This window comes from Chamaea fasciata, unplaced genomic scaffold (assembly GCF_029207755.1).
Source record: "Chamaea fasciata isolate MVZ Bird 193981 ecotype frontalis unplaced genomic scaffold, bChaFas1.0.hap1 SCAF_10, whole genome shotgun sequence".
NCBI lineage: Eukaryota > Metazoa > Chordata > Aves > Passeriformes > Sylviidae > Chamaea > Chamaea fasciata.
Genome location: NW_027094095.1, coordinates 18,639,847 through 18,660,193, shown reverse-complemented (window position 1 = coordinate 18,660,193; position 20,347 = coordinate 18,639,847). Strand labels below are relative to the sequence as shown.

At 42.3% G+C, this 20,347-nt stretch overlaps 2 protein-coding genes across 6 annotated transcripts in view; both read left to right on the top strand.

Annotated features, from left to right (window-relative positions):
• The first annotated feature begins 1,720 nt into the window (after positions 1-1,720).
• Positions 1,721-13,446, top strand: SAMD13 (sterile alpha motif domain containing 13). The gene is made up of 4 exons (XM_066192563.1): positions 1,721-1,819; positions 3,191-3,271; positions 7,330-7,441; positions 12,294-13,446. Exons 2-4 carry the CDS (start codon positions 3,219-3,221, stop codon positions 12,435-12,437), a joined length of 309 nt encoding a protein of 102 aa, XP_066048660.1. The 5' UTR covers positions 1,721-1,819; positions 3,191-3,218; the 3' UTR covers positions 12,438-13,446.
• The window catches only part of DNASE2B (deoxyribonuclease 2 beta), a 46,729-nt gene continuing 33,742 nt past the window's right edge, over positions 7,361-20,347 (top strand). For all 5 annotated transcript variants that reach the window (XR_010722466.1, XR_010722465.1, XR_010722464.1 and 2 more), the window contains exon 1: positions 7,361-7,441. The gene's annotated coding sequence lies outside the window, so the exon portion shown is untranslated. The remainder of the gene's footprint in view (positions 7,442-20,347) is intronic.

Below are 20,347 nucleotides of genomic sequence, written 5' to 3'. Positions count from 1 at the left end.
TTGGCTCACTTGTCCAACACAAATATGCCACGTTTTACACTCCACTTTGGGATGGGAAGTAATGAGGGTTTTGTTTAGGGCACAGTGCACTTAATCCTCTGTTTATTTTGTTTATCTGCGTTTATTTGAATCCCAAAGCAGTGAGGACTGTTAGTGCCCTCTGTTCCCAATGCTTCTGTCAATACTTGAGTGCCGTTACTTGCAAAGCTCCTGCAAGCTCTAGTTGTTTATCTGACAGCACGTAAGTAAGACAAAATGAAGTGGTTTGGGAGGCCCTGTCTACAGTCCTTTGCCCAAAAGTTCACTTTTCTGGTAATTTAGTGCTTGTACTGTGTCCAGTTAGGTGACCTGGATCTCCATGCAGCCAGGGTGAGTGAGTTTTGTCTGGCAGGGAGCACCTGGGACCGCCCCATGCGCCCACTCTAGTGGCCAAGCAGGCTCTGTCTGTCTATGCCAGCCTGGGCACTCGTGTCAGAGCTCTGTGGAAATCAGGCTGGAGTCACCAGCAGGTTCTGTGCAAATCCCCAGGTAATTTTTAATGTCCCCTTTCCCTTGCAGCAAACAGCAGGAGTGTAATTTGAGTGACTTGACTCAGAAGAAAATTTTTCACGTAAAACATCCCACAAATTTGAAGTAACCCAGCCTGTTAAGGATAATCAAAAGGTCACAGCATCTGAGTAGTGGCTGGCATGCAGCCCTAGCTGCAAAGCCTGTGTGTAGCGAAAGTAGGGTGTGTTGATAGTCCTTGCTTGATTTCCCTTACACTGACAGTGTATCTAGGTAATGCTTATATGCCATTAGTAAACATCAGCAATCAAGGAAATACTGAAGAGATTTAAAAATGGTGTAAAAAGAAAAGAAGATGTGTTGTTGCTAGAAAAACATGACAACTTTTGCATTAAACTCTGTGGGTGAGATTTTATTGCCAGTGCAACACTTTGTAAGCTCTCTGAGTTGATTCTTTCTGTACGGTAAATCCCGTGGGTATGATCTCCGTGTGAAATAAAGTCTGGAGCTTAGACGAGTAAGATCTGCAGACGCAGTGCGTCCATCTCCTCTCTTTCCCCAGTGCCGGCGGTGGCCCGGTGGGGGTGACTCGCTTGTGCTGTCCTTGGTCACTGCCCTTTCGGAACACCCGAGCCTGTAGTTGCACGAGTTCCACAGAAAGCCAAGTGTCTGCTACTCACATACGTGTAGACGAACTCATTCTAGGAATGAATTTTTGTAACTTTATCAATTCTCCAACATCTGGCGACTTCTTTTTCCTACTTTGTGTAAAATTTCCTCGGCTTGGTACTGTATCCTTCAACAACTAGGGATTTGCTTCCTTTCCGTTCCCTCTTACACCCCGCTTTGCAGGAGGAGTAGAAATGTCCACAAGGAGGCCCCAAGAAGCTCAAGTCATGAACCGAGCCCCGAGCGCTTCTCTCCGGCAGGTCCGCGCCAGCCCACGCGGCTCCCCCGGCCCGCGGTTCCCCCGCAGGTAAGCGCAGCCCGGGGCATGGGATGGGATCGGCTCGGCGGAGGCGTCGCTCCGTGCCCCGGCCCGCTGCCGCCCGCGGCCCGCCGCTCCCCGCGGTGCCCTCCCGCGCCGGGCGGGGCCGGGCTGCGGCGGGGGGTCCCGCGGCGCGGCGCCTTTAACGCGGCGGCCATGACGCGGGCGGTCCGCGCGTGGCGGCCGCGTCACGGGGCCGGGCGGGGCCGCTCCCGGTGTCACTCGGAGCCGCCGCGGAGCGCCCGCTGCCGCCGGGGGGCGGGGGCCGCGGGCTCCGCCGCTCCGCAGCAGCCGGTAGCCATGCGCTGGTTTAGTTGCTCGTAGGTAGGTTTTTCTGCCTTGTTTCCCCCGCCCCCCCAGTCAGAACTGACAATGTGGTGCAGTGCGAGCGGGCTCGGGGGTGCCCGTGAGATGCCGGGCGCGTGTCACAGCCCCGGCGCGGCCGCGGGAAGCGGAGCCCCGGGAGCCCCCGCCGCCCGGGCCCGTGGGCGCCGCGGGAGGTGCCCGCCCCCGGCCCGGCGGCTCCGGGCCGTGCGCGGCCGCGGCGCGGGGCGTTCCGCAGGTAGGCTGGTGCGGGTGTCGTCTGCGGTCACCTCAGGTGAACCGAGAAGTGATTTCAGGGAATGCGTGGAGTTGTTTGGTCAGCGGTGCAGGAAGAAGCATCTTCTCGATTAGTTTGTTACTATTTTCTTGGTGCTTTACATGCTTCTACGTGTATAATAAAGGGTTTTCTCTTTTTTTTTTCCCCCCACATCAATATTAATTGCAATTCTCTATTTTTGCAAAGTTTTAGCGGAAGAGCATGATTTCCCTATTCTGTACTTCCCAGAGCTTTGAGACATTTCACTGGCATCCGTTAATGCTACAGCAATAACGTCCTGAGTCCTTGGTCCGTTCTCTGGTGCTCTCTGAAATAGAAATGGCTTACTTGAGAACAGAAGGGAAAGGCTTGGGTCATTTCTGCATGTTCCGAGGCGTGATGGAAAAAGCTTTGTGGTGCAAGTACTCCAGCGTGCTGCAAGGAAGGAAACTAACTGGATTTTCTCCTGTGTCCTTCATGTGCTCCTTTCCTTTTTGGAGTTCAGTGTAGCATACCTATAGAAGAAGCTGCTCTAGTGCAGGAAGGGAGATCTTATGGGTAACATACAGATTTAGGCCTCGGGAGTTTGGGGCTCAGTTGGTAATTCTGCTTACCAGCTTCATTTGTGCAATGGGCATAAGTGACACACTCATCTGTATCCAAGTCCACATCTGTAAAACAAGGCTATGGATTTCCAGACCTTCCTAAAGATCTTCCATCTGTTTGGATCCTCAGTATCACAGGGTGGCTGAAGGCCTATTAAGCTTTCTTGATACCCAGCTATATATTGCAGGTCAATCTCCATGAGTATGAGTACATACAGTTTGTTTAAAATTTTAACACTTGTGAAGAGGATTAAATGTAATATTACCTTCCTTGATTTTCAGGCAAGAATTATTTCCTGTGTTTGAAGCACAGGTCAACTTTTTTTCTAGTTCATTAGCTACTATCAGCTTTGCCAAGCTTCCAAGGAAATCCGTCTTTGACCACACTGTTACTCTAAAGTGGAAACATGCTTGTGTCCCTGTAGAATGCTTGTTTCTGTTACATTGCGCTGCTCTGGTCATACTACCAATAATTAAACACAGCTTTTTTTTTTCCTCCCTATCAATCAGTTGCTGAAATAAAACTTCTATCCTCTCCATGCTAACTGTTGACATGGAAAACAAGGAAAATGGCTCTCTGGATGTCAAAAAGTAAGTGTTCCTTTTATGTAAACAGCACATGGATTTTTAATGTAGTTTTCCTTTGAACTAATGTGGTTGGCAATAATGGTCATCTCCATCTTTGCTCATTTCAAACCTTCCCTGTTCTTAATTACTTCTATTGTATTTCAGCTTTGACGTAGAAGAGTCCAGGGCACTGAGCTAATTAAAAGTGATATGTGGTAGGACTGTATAACAATGAAGAGATGTAGAAACGAGTAACTTAACATAAGAGAATGCTTCTTCTTTTCCTCTCAACCAGACACTAAAGCAGGTGGTAGCACTGTAGCCAATATTGCACCTCTGCTCACCTGTCTGTAAGTGGCTTTTTCAGATCCAGTGCCTAATGAGAGAAGTATCCTGTGTGGAAGTGACCTCTCTGTGCCCTTCTCTGCTGACAGCCCACCTGTCTAGGGCTGAGAAGCAGTTGCAGCATATCACTTAGGTGTCAGTTCCCTTCTGAAACAGATACTTTAGGCTGCTTATTGGAGCATCTTGAAGTTGCTGGGGTTTTATTTCAGACCTAGGGTGGGAATAAGGCAGAGACGTGATGTGTACTGCTCTACTGCTTCTTTTTGTGTGTGGTAGACTACAGGCTAAGGCATAGGAACTTTTTTGTAAGCATTTACCTAAGGTCAGAAATTCTTTAATTAGGACTATCAATTCTGAATGAAGTTGTGATCTGAGACATGAAGTTCTGTGTGGAAAAATCTGGCCTTGCTGCCTGAGGGTTACAGAAGCCATGGTGAGAGAGATGTGCACATATGTATATATATTAAAGGGAAAAAAAAAAAGACCATAAGGAAAGGTACCAGAGTAAGCTCTTAGTCTTTTCTGTCAAGCTGCAGCACTTTGTGCAGCTGCACCTCATTATTCTCTTTCAGATCTCTTTTACATAAGCTGTCCAAGAAAACGTGACAATGCGTAGGCTACCAGGCACTAGAGTAAGGTAAATAATAATGGTCACTTGAGGCTACCTTTGAAACACCTGATTATGAAAAGCATCAAAGGTCTGATGGCAGCCATTCAAATCAGCATCCTCCCCCTTCACTTGAGATGCTGGCTACACCACACCAACATAAAGAGCATTTTCCTATTCACTGACTGTGAATAATTATCGTGTGTCCCTCAGAAACTATCTTCCTTTTGACAGTCTAGTTTCTACAATGAGCACTCTGGAGCGGGAGGAGAAGGGAGGCAATTCAAGCAGAGACAGTTTACATTTAATCATTTTCCCCAAGGTTTGGGTGATAAAGGCTCAACTGATTGCTAAGGTCACTTTTTAGAGTGGATGGAAATTGTATTTAAACTGTGGGGCTGTGGTTTCTAGATGAATGTATACAGTATGTATGTGGGCATATTTACAAAGGAAGTATTTGACACTTGAAGTGCTTATAAATAGCTTGGATAAAATCTGTTTGTTCTCAGCTATATCCTTTCAGACCTTGCTGCTTCTGCCACATGATGGCAATAAAGGCACAGGGACAGAGGTGAAAAACAGACAAGCCTAATTCTTATTCACTGTCAGTGCATTTAGTATTTTGTTTCAAAGCCCAAAATGCCAGTCCTCGTAAGATTTTAAAGCATCCAGGACGTCAGGCACAAGCCAGCGTATGGCTAAGCCATGGATGTTATGCATTCCCTTGTCTCAACTAAGGAGTATAGCCATGTCAGCAGCAGTGTGAGGTGGAGACTAACGAAGTCTGCAAGCCAAATGAGCATCTGTGTGGGTAGATGGGTTAAAATCCAGCCAGCCTCTAACAGTCTGCTACATGCCTTCCAGTCTTCTGCAGCTGTAGCTGTGGAAATCAGCTCTTCTTGAGGTCCAGCATGATGCTATTCCTTGAGGCAGGAACTTGCAATTATTTACTGTGGTTAATTAATGACTGAGGTAGAGCCCCTGAAGTCATTGCAGTTGAGCTCTGGATGGGACTGGACCTGGACCAAGCCGTAGTTCCCTAGGGATAAAAGAAGAGCTACAAGAAAAACTAAAGCTGAGATAAACAATATGTAACTAAATAATAGTAAGCTAATAAATAATAAATAAACTAGTATAACTAAAGCTGGGCTGAGATAAAAAAAATGTGGAAAAGAGGGTTGGGACCATATTTAATTTGAAATTAAAATGTTTGGAGAAGTAAGCAAATTATAGTTAGGTGTTATTTTTACAGACTGAACCTTTTATTTGCTGTTTAGGAAGGGTGAAATTCAGTATCTTTTTTTTTTTTTAAGTGAGTGGTTGACATTTTGTTTATTTATTTTTTGGTAGAAAATGAGTAATTCAAAGTGACAGTCTGTGTCTTAAGGAAAATGCAAAGGTTTAAATATAATTCCTCAAGTGCTGCTTTGTAAATATGTGCAGATTTTGTGTGGCAGTTTTCACATTTTATTTCTTAAGCCTCAGAATGTGCATAACCAAAAAATCTTAGTTGAAAGGCGTTCTTCGATTAAAAAAAATACACAGGAAAAAAGTGCAGCTCAGATAAGGCCAGATAGTCTTATTTTCAATTTTGCTGAGTGTTGTTTTTTATGTAATCACAATCAGTGAAGCAATTCGTGAAGTCATTATGTGATGAGCAGAAGTAAGAAACTCCATTTCTCATTGCTTGGAGTTGTGGGATAAGTGAAAGAAACTGCTTTTAAAAGGCCCAGTGTAACACAGGTTGTGGATGATCCCCGTGGCCGGATTTTGTTGCCGTGTTGACAGACACGTTTCAAGAGTTTGGGGACATGCAAAAATCGTTGTTTTCATGAGTCCTCCTTCCCAGGACTCAGATAGTTGTAGAAATGTTTGTAGAAACAGAGATGGGAGGCACTCTATGTATGGATTCCATTTGGCTTCTTTGAAAAATGGTTTGCCCTTGATTCGCCCAGTTATTTTGCTGAAAAACATACAAGTCCAGGCAAGGCAGAGATGGTGACAGTTGGAAAAGAAAGAATTGAAGGACAGAACAAAAATATTGTCAGGACAATATAATCTGTGCTTCTTTTCCAGCTGGTGCTGTTGAAATCAAAGTCCTGCCTCTAAGCTTCAGACCAGAAAAGGGACAGGATTCTGACACCTGTCTTGATCTGTACATTTTGGATATTGCTTCATTAGCATTATGATTAAGCAAGTATAATGATGGAAAATATTTGGCATGAACTTCAGGACTTCTGGTTGGAGAAACATGTTAAAGAAGCTCTTGGATGTCTTGCTCTTCATCCTCATAAATTACAGTAGAAAAGGCAGTCAAGCTCACTATGTGTCTTTTTTACCAAAAATTTTCAGATACACTGAGGTTATCTTTGGGTGATGGCAGTTTGAGGAAAAGAAATGCAGGATAAGGATAGTAATATGAATGTTTTGTTGTTTTTGCTACTGTGAAAAGCAGTTGCCTGAGGTTAATCACGGAAGGAATTAATTCTGATTGTGTTTAACAGATGTTTTCTCAGATGCACAGCTATTCTTAAAAGTCCATAGATTTGTCCAAAGATGAGTCTGAGAACAGTTTTGGGAAATTTTCTATACTGAGAATTAGTGCAATCATTTGGTGCCTGTTTTTCATTGCGGTTGGGGAGTTCTGTTTATAATTATTTGTTGTTGTTTCGCAAATTAAAGATGGCTACCAGTAATTTCTACCCATGTTACAAGGACAGCCTCATCTGTGTAAAGAGTAATCAACATATAATTCTTTAAGTACTTGATAGCTGAAAACAAGCTGTAGGCTTGAAAGGCAGGAATTTGGTACCCCAGTTATGGCAGGTTTCATTTTCCAATAGCAAAGACAGCCCACTTGTAGGAAGATCCTAACTGATTACCTTTGGCTGATGTGAAGATTCATATACTTTCTTCTTTTCTGAAAGAAGTGTCTGTTTTCCCCAGCATCAGGTCTTTGGAATGTCAAAGGGCAGGAGTAACTGTTCTGTATTGGGGTGGGGGAAATGTATCAAAGAACACTTTTCCTGGAGAAAAAAGGAAGGAGGGGATGTACGTGAGGCGTGCACAAAGAAGCAGCAGATGTTCTGCACACCTTTGGTGATCACATGTCTGCATTTGCACTTTGCAGTTCAGTAGAGAATGGGAGACCTCTGAATCCTGCTGACTGGGCTGTGACCGATGTTGTGAATTATTTCAGAACTGCTGGATTTGAAGAACAAGCCAATGCTTTTCAGGAACAGGTAAATCTGTTAGCAAACACCTTTTGACTGCCACCAGTTTCTCACACTGCACATTTTTGCTGTGGGCCTGGTTATATACTGTAAAATGGGAGAGGAAAATCCCACATTAATGGTGGGATTTGAGTCTGTTACTGGGTGACAATGCTTGGGACTGTGATCTCTGAGTAATAATTTTGTTCTGCAAGCTGTGGATAATGAGTTGGAGTTTGTTTAGGATAGGATTCAGAAAGGTGAGAAATCTAAACAAATTTCCTGGCTTGAACTCAGTCTCCCTTTACAACCCACTCAGTTTCACTGTCTTGTTATTTAAAATGTGAATGGTGTTTAAAATGTGAATTCCCTTCTTTCTTAGTGTATTGTGTAACTACTCTCATGAGTATTTATAAAACCTGGGGCTTCTAAGCAACAATGTGAGTTTGAAGGCATAGGGTGGAAAAGGGGCTGCTGTGTTGCATTGAACGTGGCAGTACAAGTAAATATGGAAAGGACAAGTTGGCACTAAGCTGGCAGAGGAGCAGCATGTTTGTAGGCCTCAGTCTGAGAAACAGGTTGGGTCTTTGTTTCTGGGCCTTGTAACTGCTGATACTAATGGAAGGCTTCTTTGGGTAGATGAGATCAGCAAAGAGTCTAACAGTCAGGTGGCCCATTGTAACTCACCTGCCAGCAGCTGGTAAAGGTGTGTTAGCGGGGCAGAACTGGGGAGTCAGCTTACTTGGCCTACAGCCCGCCTGTTCCATAGAGAAGTAACTCACATCAGATTGGCAGTTCAGTGTCTCCCCAGAAAAGTCTGTAGGCTTGTGTGTGACTAGCAGGAAATTAGTCACCCACACTTGTAATTAGTTATCAAAGTAGATGGTTGAACCTTCCAAGGTACTGAGCTGGTGCAAGTTATTGGCAGCTTTGCAGGGAGGCTGTACATTGCACATGAAATAACATCATGGTTGGTCAGGTTAATGTTGCTGACCTTCAGCACCGTGTCTGTGAAATCTCATCTGATTGTAACTGATGCACATAGCAAAGTATCTAAATCTGGTTCTTTGTTCTTGAGAGTGAAAAGCCTGGTGTTGGGTGATTCTCTGGCAGGTTGCAGAGAGGTTTTTTCTGCAGCTGCCACTCATTTTTCAGAATCTGAAGATGAATGAACAGGCCAAAAAGGAAAATGTTTGTGTCTCCATTCCTTAATACCAGCATCCATGTCACAACAGCCCTGGAAGTGTGGCTTAAAAAAATTACAGAGGCAAAGTAATTGTGGCCTCTGGGAGTCTTTTCCTTATACTGACAGATACCTCTGACTTCCATCAAATATCTTGACCTCTTTGCCTCACAACTGGCTTGTCAATAATACTGCAGTAATTACTACTGATTGTGCAGCGGAAAGGTGAGGCTAATTTATGAGTTTTGGCAAATCAATTTGCAACAGGCTTATAGAAAGCAGCATAGAAGTAGAGTGTAAAGGCTTTATTAGTATTCTGCTATAAGTGGTTTCAGTAGGGTAACTGAGGACTCTGCTAGGACAGCCATGTGCAGAAATGTGGCTCTGATTCCACAGCCAATTTCACCTTATGCTAAAACCTTGGAGAGAGAGGCTGACAGCTGCCACCAGGATATGGCCAGGAGCTGAGGGATGGATAAGCACAGCAGAAGTCATTGCCACTTCCTTCCCCCTCCTTTCCATTAGCAGCACGAGGAGCAGCAAGTGCCTGCTTCTGCTTGCCAGCTTTGCCAGCCTATTCCCTGTCTGCACCAGAACAGCCCCATAAACAATCCTGTCCCTAGCTTCCTATCAGTGGTGCCGTTCAGTTTCTTCTACACTGTTTGCTACCACTAATTTTAACTGTGTTCTTACAGTATTTTTTGTCAGGATTTCCCAGGTATGGCAGTGCAGACAGGCTCATTTTGAACCCTTTGCCATCCTCTCTCTGTAGAGCACCAGGCATGCAGCTGCAGTTCTGGCCCTCTATTTTCCTCTGTCATTTGCAGTTGCCTGGGCCCCAGAAACCTAGTTTTATTTGATCTACTGCCCTGAATATGTACTGGAAGAGGAATGAGATTGTAAGCAGTAAAGGAAAGTATTCAGTTTCACCTACAACACTGGGAAATTGTTTTCCACTGAACCTCTTCAGTAGGGGTAGCACAATGGTTTCCTTACTAAGTATCCTTAGCCCAGAAAGTAATCATGACATCTGTTATTACACTGAGCTTTTACACAGCGATAACTGAATCCAGACTTTCTTTTGATGAATCTGAATACATATGGACTCACCTAAAACAAGTGGCTCAAAGAATCTTTAAGTCTTGAATTTTTCTTACAATACTTTAAGGCAAGTTAGAAGACATTATAGGGTTGCAGAATGTTTTATTAAAACTCTGTTCTAAGTGCTGGTAAGAAGTGATGCTTGTATGATGATTATCTGTTATTCCTCCTTGGAGTTCCACTGATGTCAGCAAATCAAAAGAGCTCACTGATAAAAACAGATTCAGCTGAAGGATGTGGCCCAATAAGAAAAATCCATGACATCAGCAAACAAATCAGACAAGCCAACAAGCTGGGGACATGGGATACCCAAAGAGGGAGGAATAGCAGTTGCGGGATGAGGGTGTGAACACCTTCAGAGAAATACAGCCTGCCAATCTGTGCCTGAGCTTTTTGTAGGAGCCCTGGCATCACAGGGGACCGTGGCTCACTCCAGGACTGAAGCTGTTTACAAGGTCTCAAGATGTGCTCATGTTCTGGCCTTTGTTAAGGCTTCTTGACCATTATGTTGTGATAGCCAGATATGCCCAGGTAACGCAGTGGTGCTTTGATGCCCTCACTGCAGTGCCTTACCAGAAGGGAAACTGGGGTTTGACATCAGCTGGTGTCCATTGCTGCTTTCTGGCAGAGCCATGGTATGGAGGGGCACGGGAGCGTGCTGGCTGATGTGCTCTTGTGTTGGCTTGCTGTAAAACTTTGCACTTCTCAGTCACTTAGAGCAGAAGGGGTGGTGGGAGGACTTAAAGCTCAACCAGTCCCCTGGTTATTTGCTGAAGACAGTGTGATACTGGTGTTGAGGTCATCCTGGCACAGTGGGGAATTGCTGTTAGCTTGAGTTGTGCAGAGAAGCCTCTCTGCAGTTAACATTAAAAAGACATACTGAGAGCTGGCATTGAAACGGCATCCTGAAAAAAACAGAAAATAGAGAAGTAGCAGAGAAGAAATCAGAGAAGTCACCACAGCATACAAAATCTTACCCGGTGCAAAAGTGTGTGACAATTCTGCAGAAGCAGGTTAATGTGGAAAACTTAAAGGAAGTGAAAGAGGTAAAGCTTGCAATTCACACAAAGATGTAAAACACTTGAACTCTGAATATGTAATCACTCATTCCTACACAGATGTGTTTAAAGAATCAGTTTTCTTTTAAGTGGAAGTCTTAGTAATTACCAGCATTTCTAGAAAACACAGGGAGCCCTGTGGAAGAAAGGAAAGGAATAGATGCTTTTTTCCTATTCTTGGAGTTTCTCCTGTTCCAGGTACTGGATTTACTCCATTTGGATCCTACCAAGCTGGAGGCTGTTCTTCCTCCATAGCATCGTTGAACAGCAGCAGAAAAGGCAACTTCAGATCGGTCATAGCAATGAGCAAAACACTCACTGGTGTCAAAATTCCCACAGAAAGAATTGTGACGAATGGAAAAGAGAGGATAGAAACTGGTTTTAACCATTAACATTCTCAACAGTAATTGGAAAGAGGCACCTGCTATAATTGGGTAAAAAGTTATTGGAAACTTTTTCTTCTTTTAGAGTTACTGTTACTTTGTGCTCCCTTGAGGGATCAGTAGTTGTATACATCTTGGGGATTTTTTTTTTTTAAATGCCACTTTCAGCTGATCTTTGACTATGTTGTGGTTTGTCCATGTATTTTGTATTTATAAACTTTATGAAATTTTAAGAGAGATCAGTCTTGACAAATTCCTGCTGAACTCTAATAGAAGTCTTCTTTTCATGTTGCATTGTAATCAAGGATGGGATCTCTGATATTTCCAAGATAAGAGAAAGGAGAGAAGGGAATGATGTGGATTCTTTCTCTTCCATTTTGACTTTAAAAGTAATTTAGAGGAAGTTTTCAAGCATATGTCAAGGTTTTGAGACGGGGAAAAAAATCCAAGGCCTACAGGATTTCTGATCTGAACAGGTCAGAAAGTCAAGGTCTGAGAGGGAAAAAAAAAAATCCAACCATATCTGTTGTTTACAAGAGGTATTTTAAGCAGGAAAGTGTAGGGGTTCTTGAGACCTAAGCTGGCAAGTTGCTGCTTTTCTTGTCTTCCTTTGAAAGTAGAGGAAGAGAAATTGACTCAGAGTGTCAGGCTCCAGTTAGGCCCTTCTAAAATTTCTGATTGCATGAGTCTTTTTATCCCACACGGGATGCATAGGAAGGTTGGCCTTTTAAAGAAGGCAGTTGAAGTTATTAGCAGATATTCACTAGTTTAAACTTGCATATTGCTGTCAATAGTAATTCTGAAATGCACTTCTTAAGCTGCATTCTTAGGAGCATCCTTCCCTTAATGGCAGATAATTAGGCATTCTTCATTTGTACCTATTAATTAGAAAAAGGTTTACAAAGAGGGAATTTTGAAATTAGGCTCATTTGGATTTTGTGCTTGACTAAATAGTATTTGTGCCTTAGTCAGCACAGGTGAGCACTTGAAAAGCAGACAGCAAGCGGAATTTAGCAGCTGTGAAGATGGTTTCAGGAAAATCAAGGCTACTGTTTTTCTCACTGATCCTCTGTAGTAGTATTCCATTTGTTGCATGACTGTTCTCATCTGTTAGATTTGTATATTTGTCTTTTTCACCTCTTTAATTCTTCTTATAGGAAATTGATGGCAAATCATTACTGTTGATGACAAGAAATGATGTACTGACTGGACTTTCATTAAAACTGGGGCCTGCGCTGAAAATCTATGAATATCACGTAAAACCTCTACAGACACAACATCTAAAGAACAACTCTTTATAGCTAATGGTCTAATTGGGGTCATGCTGTGCCTCAAAGGAAAAATAAGCAATTTGGTTTCATGTGATGGAACTTTGTAAAGAGAGAATATATCTATTAAGAGTTTAAACCAAATTAGAATATATATCCTATTGGATAGAGCTGGCAATATACTATATACTGAGTCTGAACTGAGAGAGGTGGTGTGTATTTTTACATAGTACATAGTGATTTTCTCTTTTAGGAAGTGTCAATGAGCATGTTGAGATAGCTACATCACTGTATCCAGAACAAAAGGGAGGTATGTCATTCTAATTTTTGAGCCAGACATGTTCTTGATTTCATTAATTAAGATACCAAAAAATTAAACAAAAACAACCCCAAAGTTTACATGCATCTTTAGAGAGAGGAACCAATTAAAGTAGGTATTGGTTTACACTAAAGACCTACTAAAATTATTACTACTTATAATTTCAGGATGGGACTGACACTTGCCAAGTCACCCTTTTTTGCAGAGGGTCCTATTTTGACCTTATTAAGGTTTACTCGTGGTATGCTGCAATGTTTAAAGCTGTACATAGAACTAACATAACTCCTTCAATAGCAGAAGGTGTTGCTGACAGGTGAAACTGGGTTGTGTATTTTTTGCTGTCCTTTAAATTTTCAGCTTTTCACCTGTTTTTAATAGTAGTCCTATGTAAAATATAGTTGGTTTTTAAAGGTTTGTGTTGCTTTGCAAACAAAAAAGCTCCATTTTATTCCTTTTTTAATTTATGATTGTTTTCTAACATTATGCAGAAATTTGTAAAAAGTAAAATTCTGCACATTTTTAATATTGTCTGTCTTTGGTGTTGTAATGATTGATTTTTTAATGCTTTACTTAACACTTCGAATACTTGTTTTAAGAACTGAAAGAAACTGTCTTGTCACCATACATCTCTGTTAAAAGAGAGTCATGTTCAATCTGTTTGTACTGGTTCCCTATTTGATAGGTTGCTTGCTATATCCCAATAAAACATTGCTTATGTTTGGATTCAGTTTACTTTACAGATCTTTTACTTTCTCAGTTGTGACATGCTGGAGCTCCTTTTCTCCATTTTCCTATTAAAAAGGTACCAAAACCTACTTAATATTCTATGTTCTTGTGGTTACTTTTAACATCACGTACCGTAATATTTAAAGATTTCATTTTTCTTGCCCTTTCTTCTCTGGTGTTACATACTGCTGAAGGAGAAGTCCTGGCCACAGTTCACCAGTAACATCTGTGTTTCCCTTAGCCCTGTCTGGAGCTGTCAGTGGTGTGGAGCTGCTGTGCTGGCCCTGGTACACAGAGTGGGTCAGTTTACCCCAGAATGTCTGGGAGGCAGCTCACAGATGGGGCTAAGCCCTGTCTGGGCTCACCATCGCCTCTGGCCCAGAGAGCTTTGTCATGACCCCTGAAATGGGGAATGTGGGCTTGCATCAGTGATGCTGAGCAAAGGAACAAGGAAGTGGGAAATAAGCTTGAGTGTGGTGAAAGTGGAAATGGCGTGGGAGGAAATGGTCAGGGGGTGCAGCTGGGAAGGGAGAAGGGTGCTGCTTTCTGCCAAGTGGGGACAGGATTCAGGGAGAGGAAGGAGAAACTCCTGCAATCTCCTGTCTAAGTAGTGGCCCTGTCTTCACTTTGACTTGGCCAAGTGTGAGGTGCCTGTTCCTGCTTGTGGTTATTGGTGTTAAAGGGAGAAGGGACAAAGCCATGGTATAGCTATGCCATAGGTAAAGCTCATGGTATATGCTATATAACATAAATATATACAGCAGCATGCTTTATTTGATTCTTCCTAACTTTTACATGGTACTGTATATTTATTTGGAATTTGAGACAATAGAGATGTGTTCATCATTTCTTTATTTGTCCCTAGTACTGAGCTTACGTCAGGTACTGGTCTGTTGGCAGCAGGTTTCTAAGTCATGGTCTGAATTCTGTTTATGATTTTATTTATAGTTTGGTCATGTCCAGAGATACCTGCTGGGAGTAGGGCTCTGCTGGAAGACAAGATTCAAATAGAGATCATCAACCCTGCCTTGGGGAATTTTGAGCTATAGTTTGTATTTGGCTAATTTTGGACTGCAATTTAAAAATTATACCTGTAACTCCTAAATATTTTAATATAGAATTAGGTATGTTTATGAAAAGGGTCATGAAATGCTAACCAGCACTGTTTTTGTAGAATTATTTTGGATAAGAATACATAGTGCTGTGTTACTGAAGGATTAATTGAATATTCTTTTTTCCTCCATTTGCATGTTTGGCATGAGATTTACATTTTGTAGTCCTATGGAAGACAGGATTTGAAGTAAAACGTTCTTATTCCAAGAGGGAGTAAAAATCTCCACTGTGCAGACATGAGAGTACATTTGATGACTACTGAATCAAGTTCTTTCTTTTAAAATGTTTAATGGGCAAATGAATTGCATTCAGAAACATCCAGATTTTATTTCCCCTTTTCTCAGACCAGAGTCATACAAGTAAAGGCCTAACAGAAATCTCATTGCAAATGCAAAAGGGAATTTGGAAAATAATGGTCAAAACTGTGACAATTTTTTTACTGTCTCTGATTTTTATTGTAGTTTCTTAATGTTCTTTGAGCTTGCTAATGCTGCTGTTCTCTTTGTGCAGTTGACCATTCTGGTTTTGTCTCTTACATTCTCTTTGCTGTTTCTGGGAGAACAAAAAAAATCTTTTTAAGAGACTGAAGGGTTTAAAAGAGGAAATCAAAGCCAGATTATTTTTAGCTACCATTCCTCCTGCAGAAAACACAGCTGCTCTTGAGATGAGGAAGCAACTGATAGGCATTACTGGATACCATGTCAGTACTGCAGCCCTGAGTCGCAGAGCTATGCAGGAATCCAATTTAAATCATGCCCTTATATGTGCCTGCAGCTGAGAGAGTCCCTCTTCCTTAAAAGCCCTGCCTGTGCCCTGGGTGATGGTTAAGCTGCCAGCCTCTGACTGCTCAGCTGATACAGGGGGTGAGTGTGATGATGGTCTTGGCTTTCGCACCGAATCACAATTTAGAGAGTGCCCTTCTCCTGGAGGCAGCTTTAAGGAATAAAGCAGGGCTGAGATCCCCTCCCCTGCTGTCTGCCAGCACAAAAACAGTCATGCTGCAGCCAAGGTCTGCCCTGTCCTTCCTCTCTCCTACTATCAGAAGTGCGTATCTATCAGAATCCTTCATACACTTTTAAAATTATTTCAAAGCATTTCAATATGTGCGTTCTGGTATGATGGGTGTGAAATGTATTGGAATTGTTCATCAGCTCTGGTCACTCTCCTCTCAATCTGTGGATACACAACATTGCACGTTCTCTTTGCATCCAAACAGAGCCAAGTACCACACATAAAGCGCACGTAAGGCAACTGTCAGCAAAGTGTGGGATCTGTGGTGGTACCTGTCCACCAGGATCACTTCTCAACCCAGAAAATATTTGTTCTGACTACTTGCTGCTGTCTCCCATCCCTGTATGTTATTGTTCCCAGTTTGTTCTAATGTGCTGCACTTGATCAGTTTGTAGAAGATTCTTTGCCCATATAATTGCCCATAAGACAAGATTCATCAGCTGTAACAAAGGGAGTAGGCCCCCATGCATCACTCCTGGTTAGAAATGGCCCTGGCAAAATATCTCATTAGGCTGTCACTGTCAGGGATTAATTGCTAAATGAACTCTTTCTTCATTTCCCTGCTTTTTCCAGCATGTTCAAATTCTACCAAATCCTTTCACTCTTCCTCTTTTTAAAAATCAGCATTTAGCTGACCTTTTGTCTTCAACAATCCTCTTTCCACCGTCACACTTAAGTTACAGTGACAGTAATTTTAAAATCAGGGGTTTGTTTTCTGTGAGTCTGGGAGAAGCTGCAAATTTATTTCTCATTTTTTCTAGTGGCAATATTGTACAAAATCTAAAGGCTGGGTCTGAGTAAGACCAGAAAAATATTACCTTACTTTGTCTTCATTCTGTTTTTTTACTTCCAAGTCAGAACAGCAGTTCCTTCTCTTTTAGGAATGGCTTTTGGCCCAAAAGTCATGTGGGAAATGAAATGACTGTAAATGTGCACGTGGAGGGTGTAACAATCACTGGCTCATAAGGAGCAGGGTGAGTGGACCACTCCAGAGGAGGGTCTGCTCTGCTCTCTCCTTCACCTTGGGCAATTTACACAGGCAGTGGATTGGCTTCTTCATCAAACAAGAGGATTTGGTGCTTGGAGATGTCATCCAGGAGATCTCACCCATGTCCTATCCCATCACCTCTGGGTTACTCACTTTGGACAGCAGTTTCCCCAGGGGGGTGCTGAGGACAGTGGCTGTCATTAGCCCACTGGCAGGGGCGGTCTCCCTTGGAAAAATGGGCAGACTGATTTAATAATTAGCTTTCATTCCTATTGGGAAAGTCTGTCTTCTCTTTAATAATGTAACAAGGTCATTACATTACTTTTTGCTTAGCCCCCATAATTTCGGAGTTGATTTAGTGATGTTCATTTGTATCTTCAGTATGTGTTCAATTCCCAGAATAACATTGGTTGGTTGGTAGTTGCTATCAATTTGAATGCAGCCTCAGGCACCTGGAGAGCCCGAGGGGGCACCTTGAAGACTATAAGTGGTTCTTGGTCTCCATGTGAGAGTTCCGTTGCTGCTGAAGGCTGCTGGTGAGTACTGGAGACCACTGTTGTATTTATGTACTGCACTCATGAGCATCCTTGCTGAAGGAGCAGTCAGCAGTTACAACTGCTGTATCATCAGTGATCTGCTGATAAGGCAGCAGCAAATGTCTTGGCATTGGCAGACTTGCATTCATCTCAGGATGTTCTCTTCCCTTTTTTGGCTGATTGCTGTAATCCAGCTGCCCCTCTATGGAGCACACTCTTTGGTACTTACTATATTGAGGATGCCTCTGATTTTAGCAGCTAAATTTTATCAGAAAAGGGAGGGAGGGTGGGCTCATCATTTGCACTGATCTTCTGGATTCAGGAGTAACATTGCTTTGTCTTGTCCTAGTAGAGGGTGGAAGGAGGAAGAAAGTCAAAGTAAGGAACTTATGGCTGAGTTTGTTCACAAGCTGGTGGCCAAACTGGGGAGAGAACTGTGGAAATGGGTGTGTGCCTGGGTGTAGCAACCCTGTTTCACAAGGACACTCTTCAGATTCCCTCCTCCCTTCAGCATAAATAACACACACCAGTTTGCATGGGCTTTCCTACCTGGAAATATGTGTGTCTAGAGGATTTGAAAATGTTGCAGGAGTATGAGGCCGTTAGAACTTGCACTCTTGTCCTTTTCAGTCAGATGTAATGTAGAAATTCATTCCTAATTCCACACTTGAGAAGTGGTAGAAGCCCTCCACAGTACTCAGGCACTCTGGTTTCTGTTGTATTTCCCTCTGAATCAAAGGTTTCTCTACTCCCTCATTTATCTAATTTTGAGTCCCTCCAGTATTGTTTGAGTTGTTTTTTTATGTTTTGTTTTGTTTAAGCAACAACTAACCCCAGATCATGTTTTTTCTGATGTGATTGCCATAGATTAATCATACATCAGCTGATCTAGTAAGTGCCATTTATACACATATTTTATACACGTACATGTGTGCATGCACTCAGGTGCATGTGTGTGTCTTTCTCAGTCTGCTATGAATGGTGAAGCTCTCAGAAAGCATTTTATAGCTGACATGTGAGTTGACATTTTTGATCTAATAACTGGAAACATTTAATGTTTCTAGATACACCTGTGTACTTTCCAGGAGCCATATGGTTGGTTGCTGTATGTATAAAAATAGTGGAATTCTAAATTCAGAAGTATTTATTTTGAGATTTTTAGCCAGAAACAGTTTTGGTCACTTTAAATAGCTCAGCTGAACTTAGAGTCAGGATTATGTACTCTTGATAAAAGCAAGGTTAAATCAAGAAAGGAAAAAGACACCTTAAAGGGAGTAAAAAAAAAGTAGCTGTAATGGTTAATAAAAACTGGCAGGTTAAATGTACATTGGAAAGCAGGTAGCAATATATATATAGAATAATACAGTCAGGAAAGACAGATGACTTGTGCTGACCCTGATAGTGACATCTGCTCTCTGTTTTAGGTACTGGCTGATGAGTTTAGCTGGTACATTTTATCTGTGTGACATTGGTTTTTTGTGTGTGGAGCATGATGAGCAGCTGAGGTGGGCTGTGTTGGACTGTCCTGGGCAGTTATCAGAATCAAACAGAAACAGGATGGGAAAGAATCAAAGACTAAAAAGATAATATGTTTGTGCACTTGTAATACCCTGTTTCTTGGTAGGGACTTCAGAGCTCCTATGAACTACTGGGCTGCAGCCCAAGACCAGCAAGTTTCATGTTGTATTTTAAAGCAAGAAGTTGTATTTTAAACAGCAATTTTACAATCTGCTAGCTGCTGCTCATTTTCATCAAGTGTGATGTTGTCAGCAAAGCATCGCAGCTGCTTCTGAGTAAAATGCAGTAAGCAACTTGAATAGCTCCTTAGGACAGGAACTGAAAAAAACATCTGTCTCAATGAAATTAATGCAAGTCCATCGTGGAGACTGAATCTAATGAAGCCAGTGGGAATTTGGTCAGATTCAGGCCCAAGTGAGTCTGGCTAAGTCACATTTTCAGGAATGATTTATGCCACTGTTACCTTAATCTGGTTGCCATATGGGAAATTTGGGCTGCTTCCGATTGCCTAAGTGCTTTCTTTAGAAGCAATCTGCCCACGTAAGTGACTCAGGTTTGCAGTGCTGGATGGAGCTGCACTGAGATGCTCTAAACACAGTGAATGTCTGCCTGTCTGTGGAGGTTTATACTGAACGAGTGTGTGTGTGCTTGTTGCCACAGGAAAGGCTCAGTAAACAACTGCTCGCTGCCTTGTGTCCTCATTCTGCCATCGAGGTTAGTCCACCACTACCTTGCAGGGCCACAAATGAAGCACAAGGAGTAAAGAAAGAAACCTTGTGCCTAATGCAATAAATTTCTTATAAGGTAAAAGGGAGTTGGTTGTGCAGATCTGCCTTGTTTCAGAAAGAGTTTAATGCTGAAATGTTCAGAAAGACTCTTCTTCATCTATTGGTAGTGAAGTGTCATTTGGAAGATTGGTTACTTTTGGAAGTGAAATTGAATGAATTAAAATGGTTCTTTTACTTACAATGTTCACATTTATATATAAGTAGTAAGTAGTCAAAAGCTAGTGGGTTTTTTTGTTGTTGCTCTTTATTTGCCTTTAAAAGATACATTAATAAATTAAAAGCACCTAGAAGTGACATAAGTAGCAAGACATAAGCCCACAACTACAATACAACACAATCTAAGAAGGTAAGTGAGAACATCCCCAGGAAAAGCTAGAAGCGTTGTAAAAAAAGCTTTCAGAATTGACTGGTGACCAGAGAACATGATAGCTGGGACAGCTTCACTCTGTGGTGTCATTTTCCCTGTTGTTCAGAAGGTAGCTCAGGCTGCTGGACCATTCTTCCCTTGCATCAGTTATGCGCTGCTCATCAAGGCAAGTTTCTATCTTGCAAAGCACCTTGAAATGTCACACAGAGCGGGACATCTCCCCCATTTTTGGTGCTTATGAATTTAATGGTTGTACCCAGAGCAATGCTGCATGTATGCCAAACTCAGGAGGCACAAGGGCAACTTAACTGCAGTTTTTAGAAGTTACTGTGGCACTTCTCATTCGATTTGTACTCTGTCACATGGCGTCTGTGAAAATGACACTCGGAGAAAATGAGAGCAAGGGTTAGAAGCTGTTGGAAGCTGAGCAGGATTCCTGTTGGAAATCTGGTAGCCACAGTTTATGAGATGAGAATCACTGACTGTATTGTTTTATCTCAATGTTAAAAGCCATCACCTGGGGTAACTAAAGTAAAATATGACAGATAAAATAATTATCTGTCTGTCTAGTTTTCTC

What these genes read in the sequence shown, in the direction of transcription:
- SAMD13 (XM_066192563.1), top strand. Translation starts at nt 3,219, where the DNA reads ATGCTAACTGTTGACATGGAAAACAAGGAAAATGGCTCTCTGGATGTC. An exon ending in GGCTCTCTGGATGTCAAAAA is followed by an intron (nt 3,272 to 7,329) that starts GTAAGTGTTCCT and finishes TGCACTTTGCAG; the next exon opens with TTCAGTAGAGAATGGGAGAC. An exon ending in CCAATGCTTTTCAGGAACAG is followed by an intron (nt 7,442 to 12,293) that starts GTAAATCTGTTA and finishes TTCTTCTTATAG; the next exon opens with GAAATTGATGGCAAATCATT.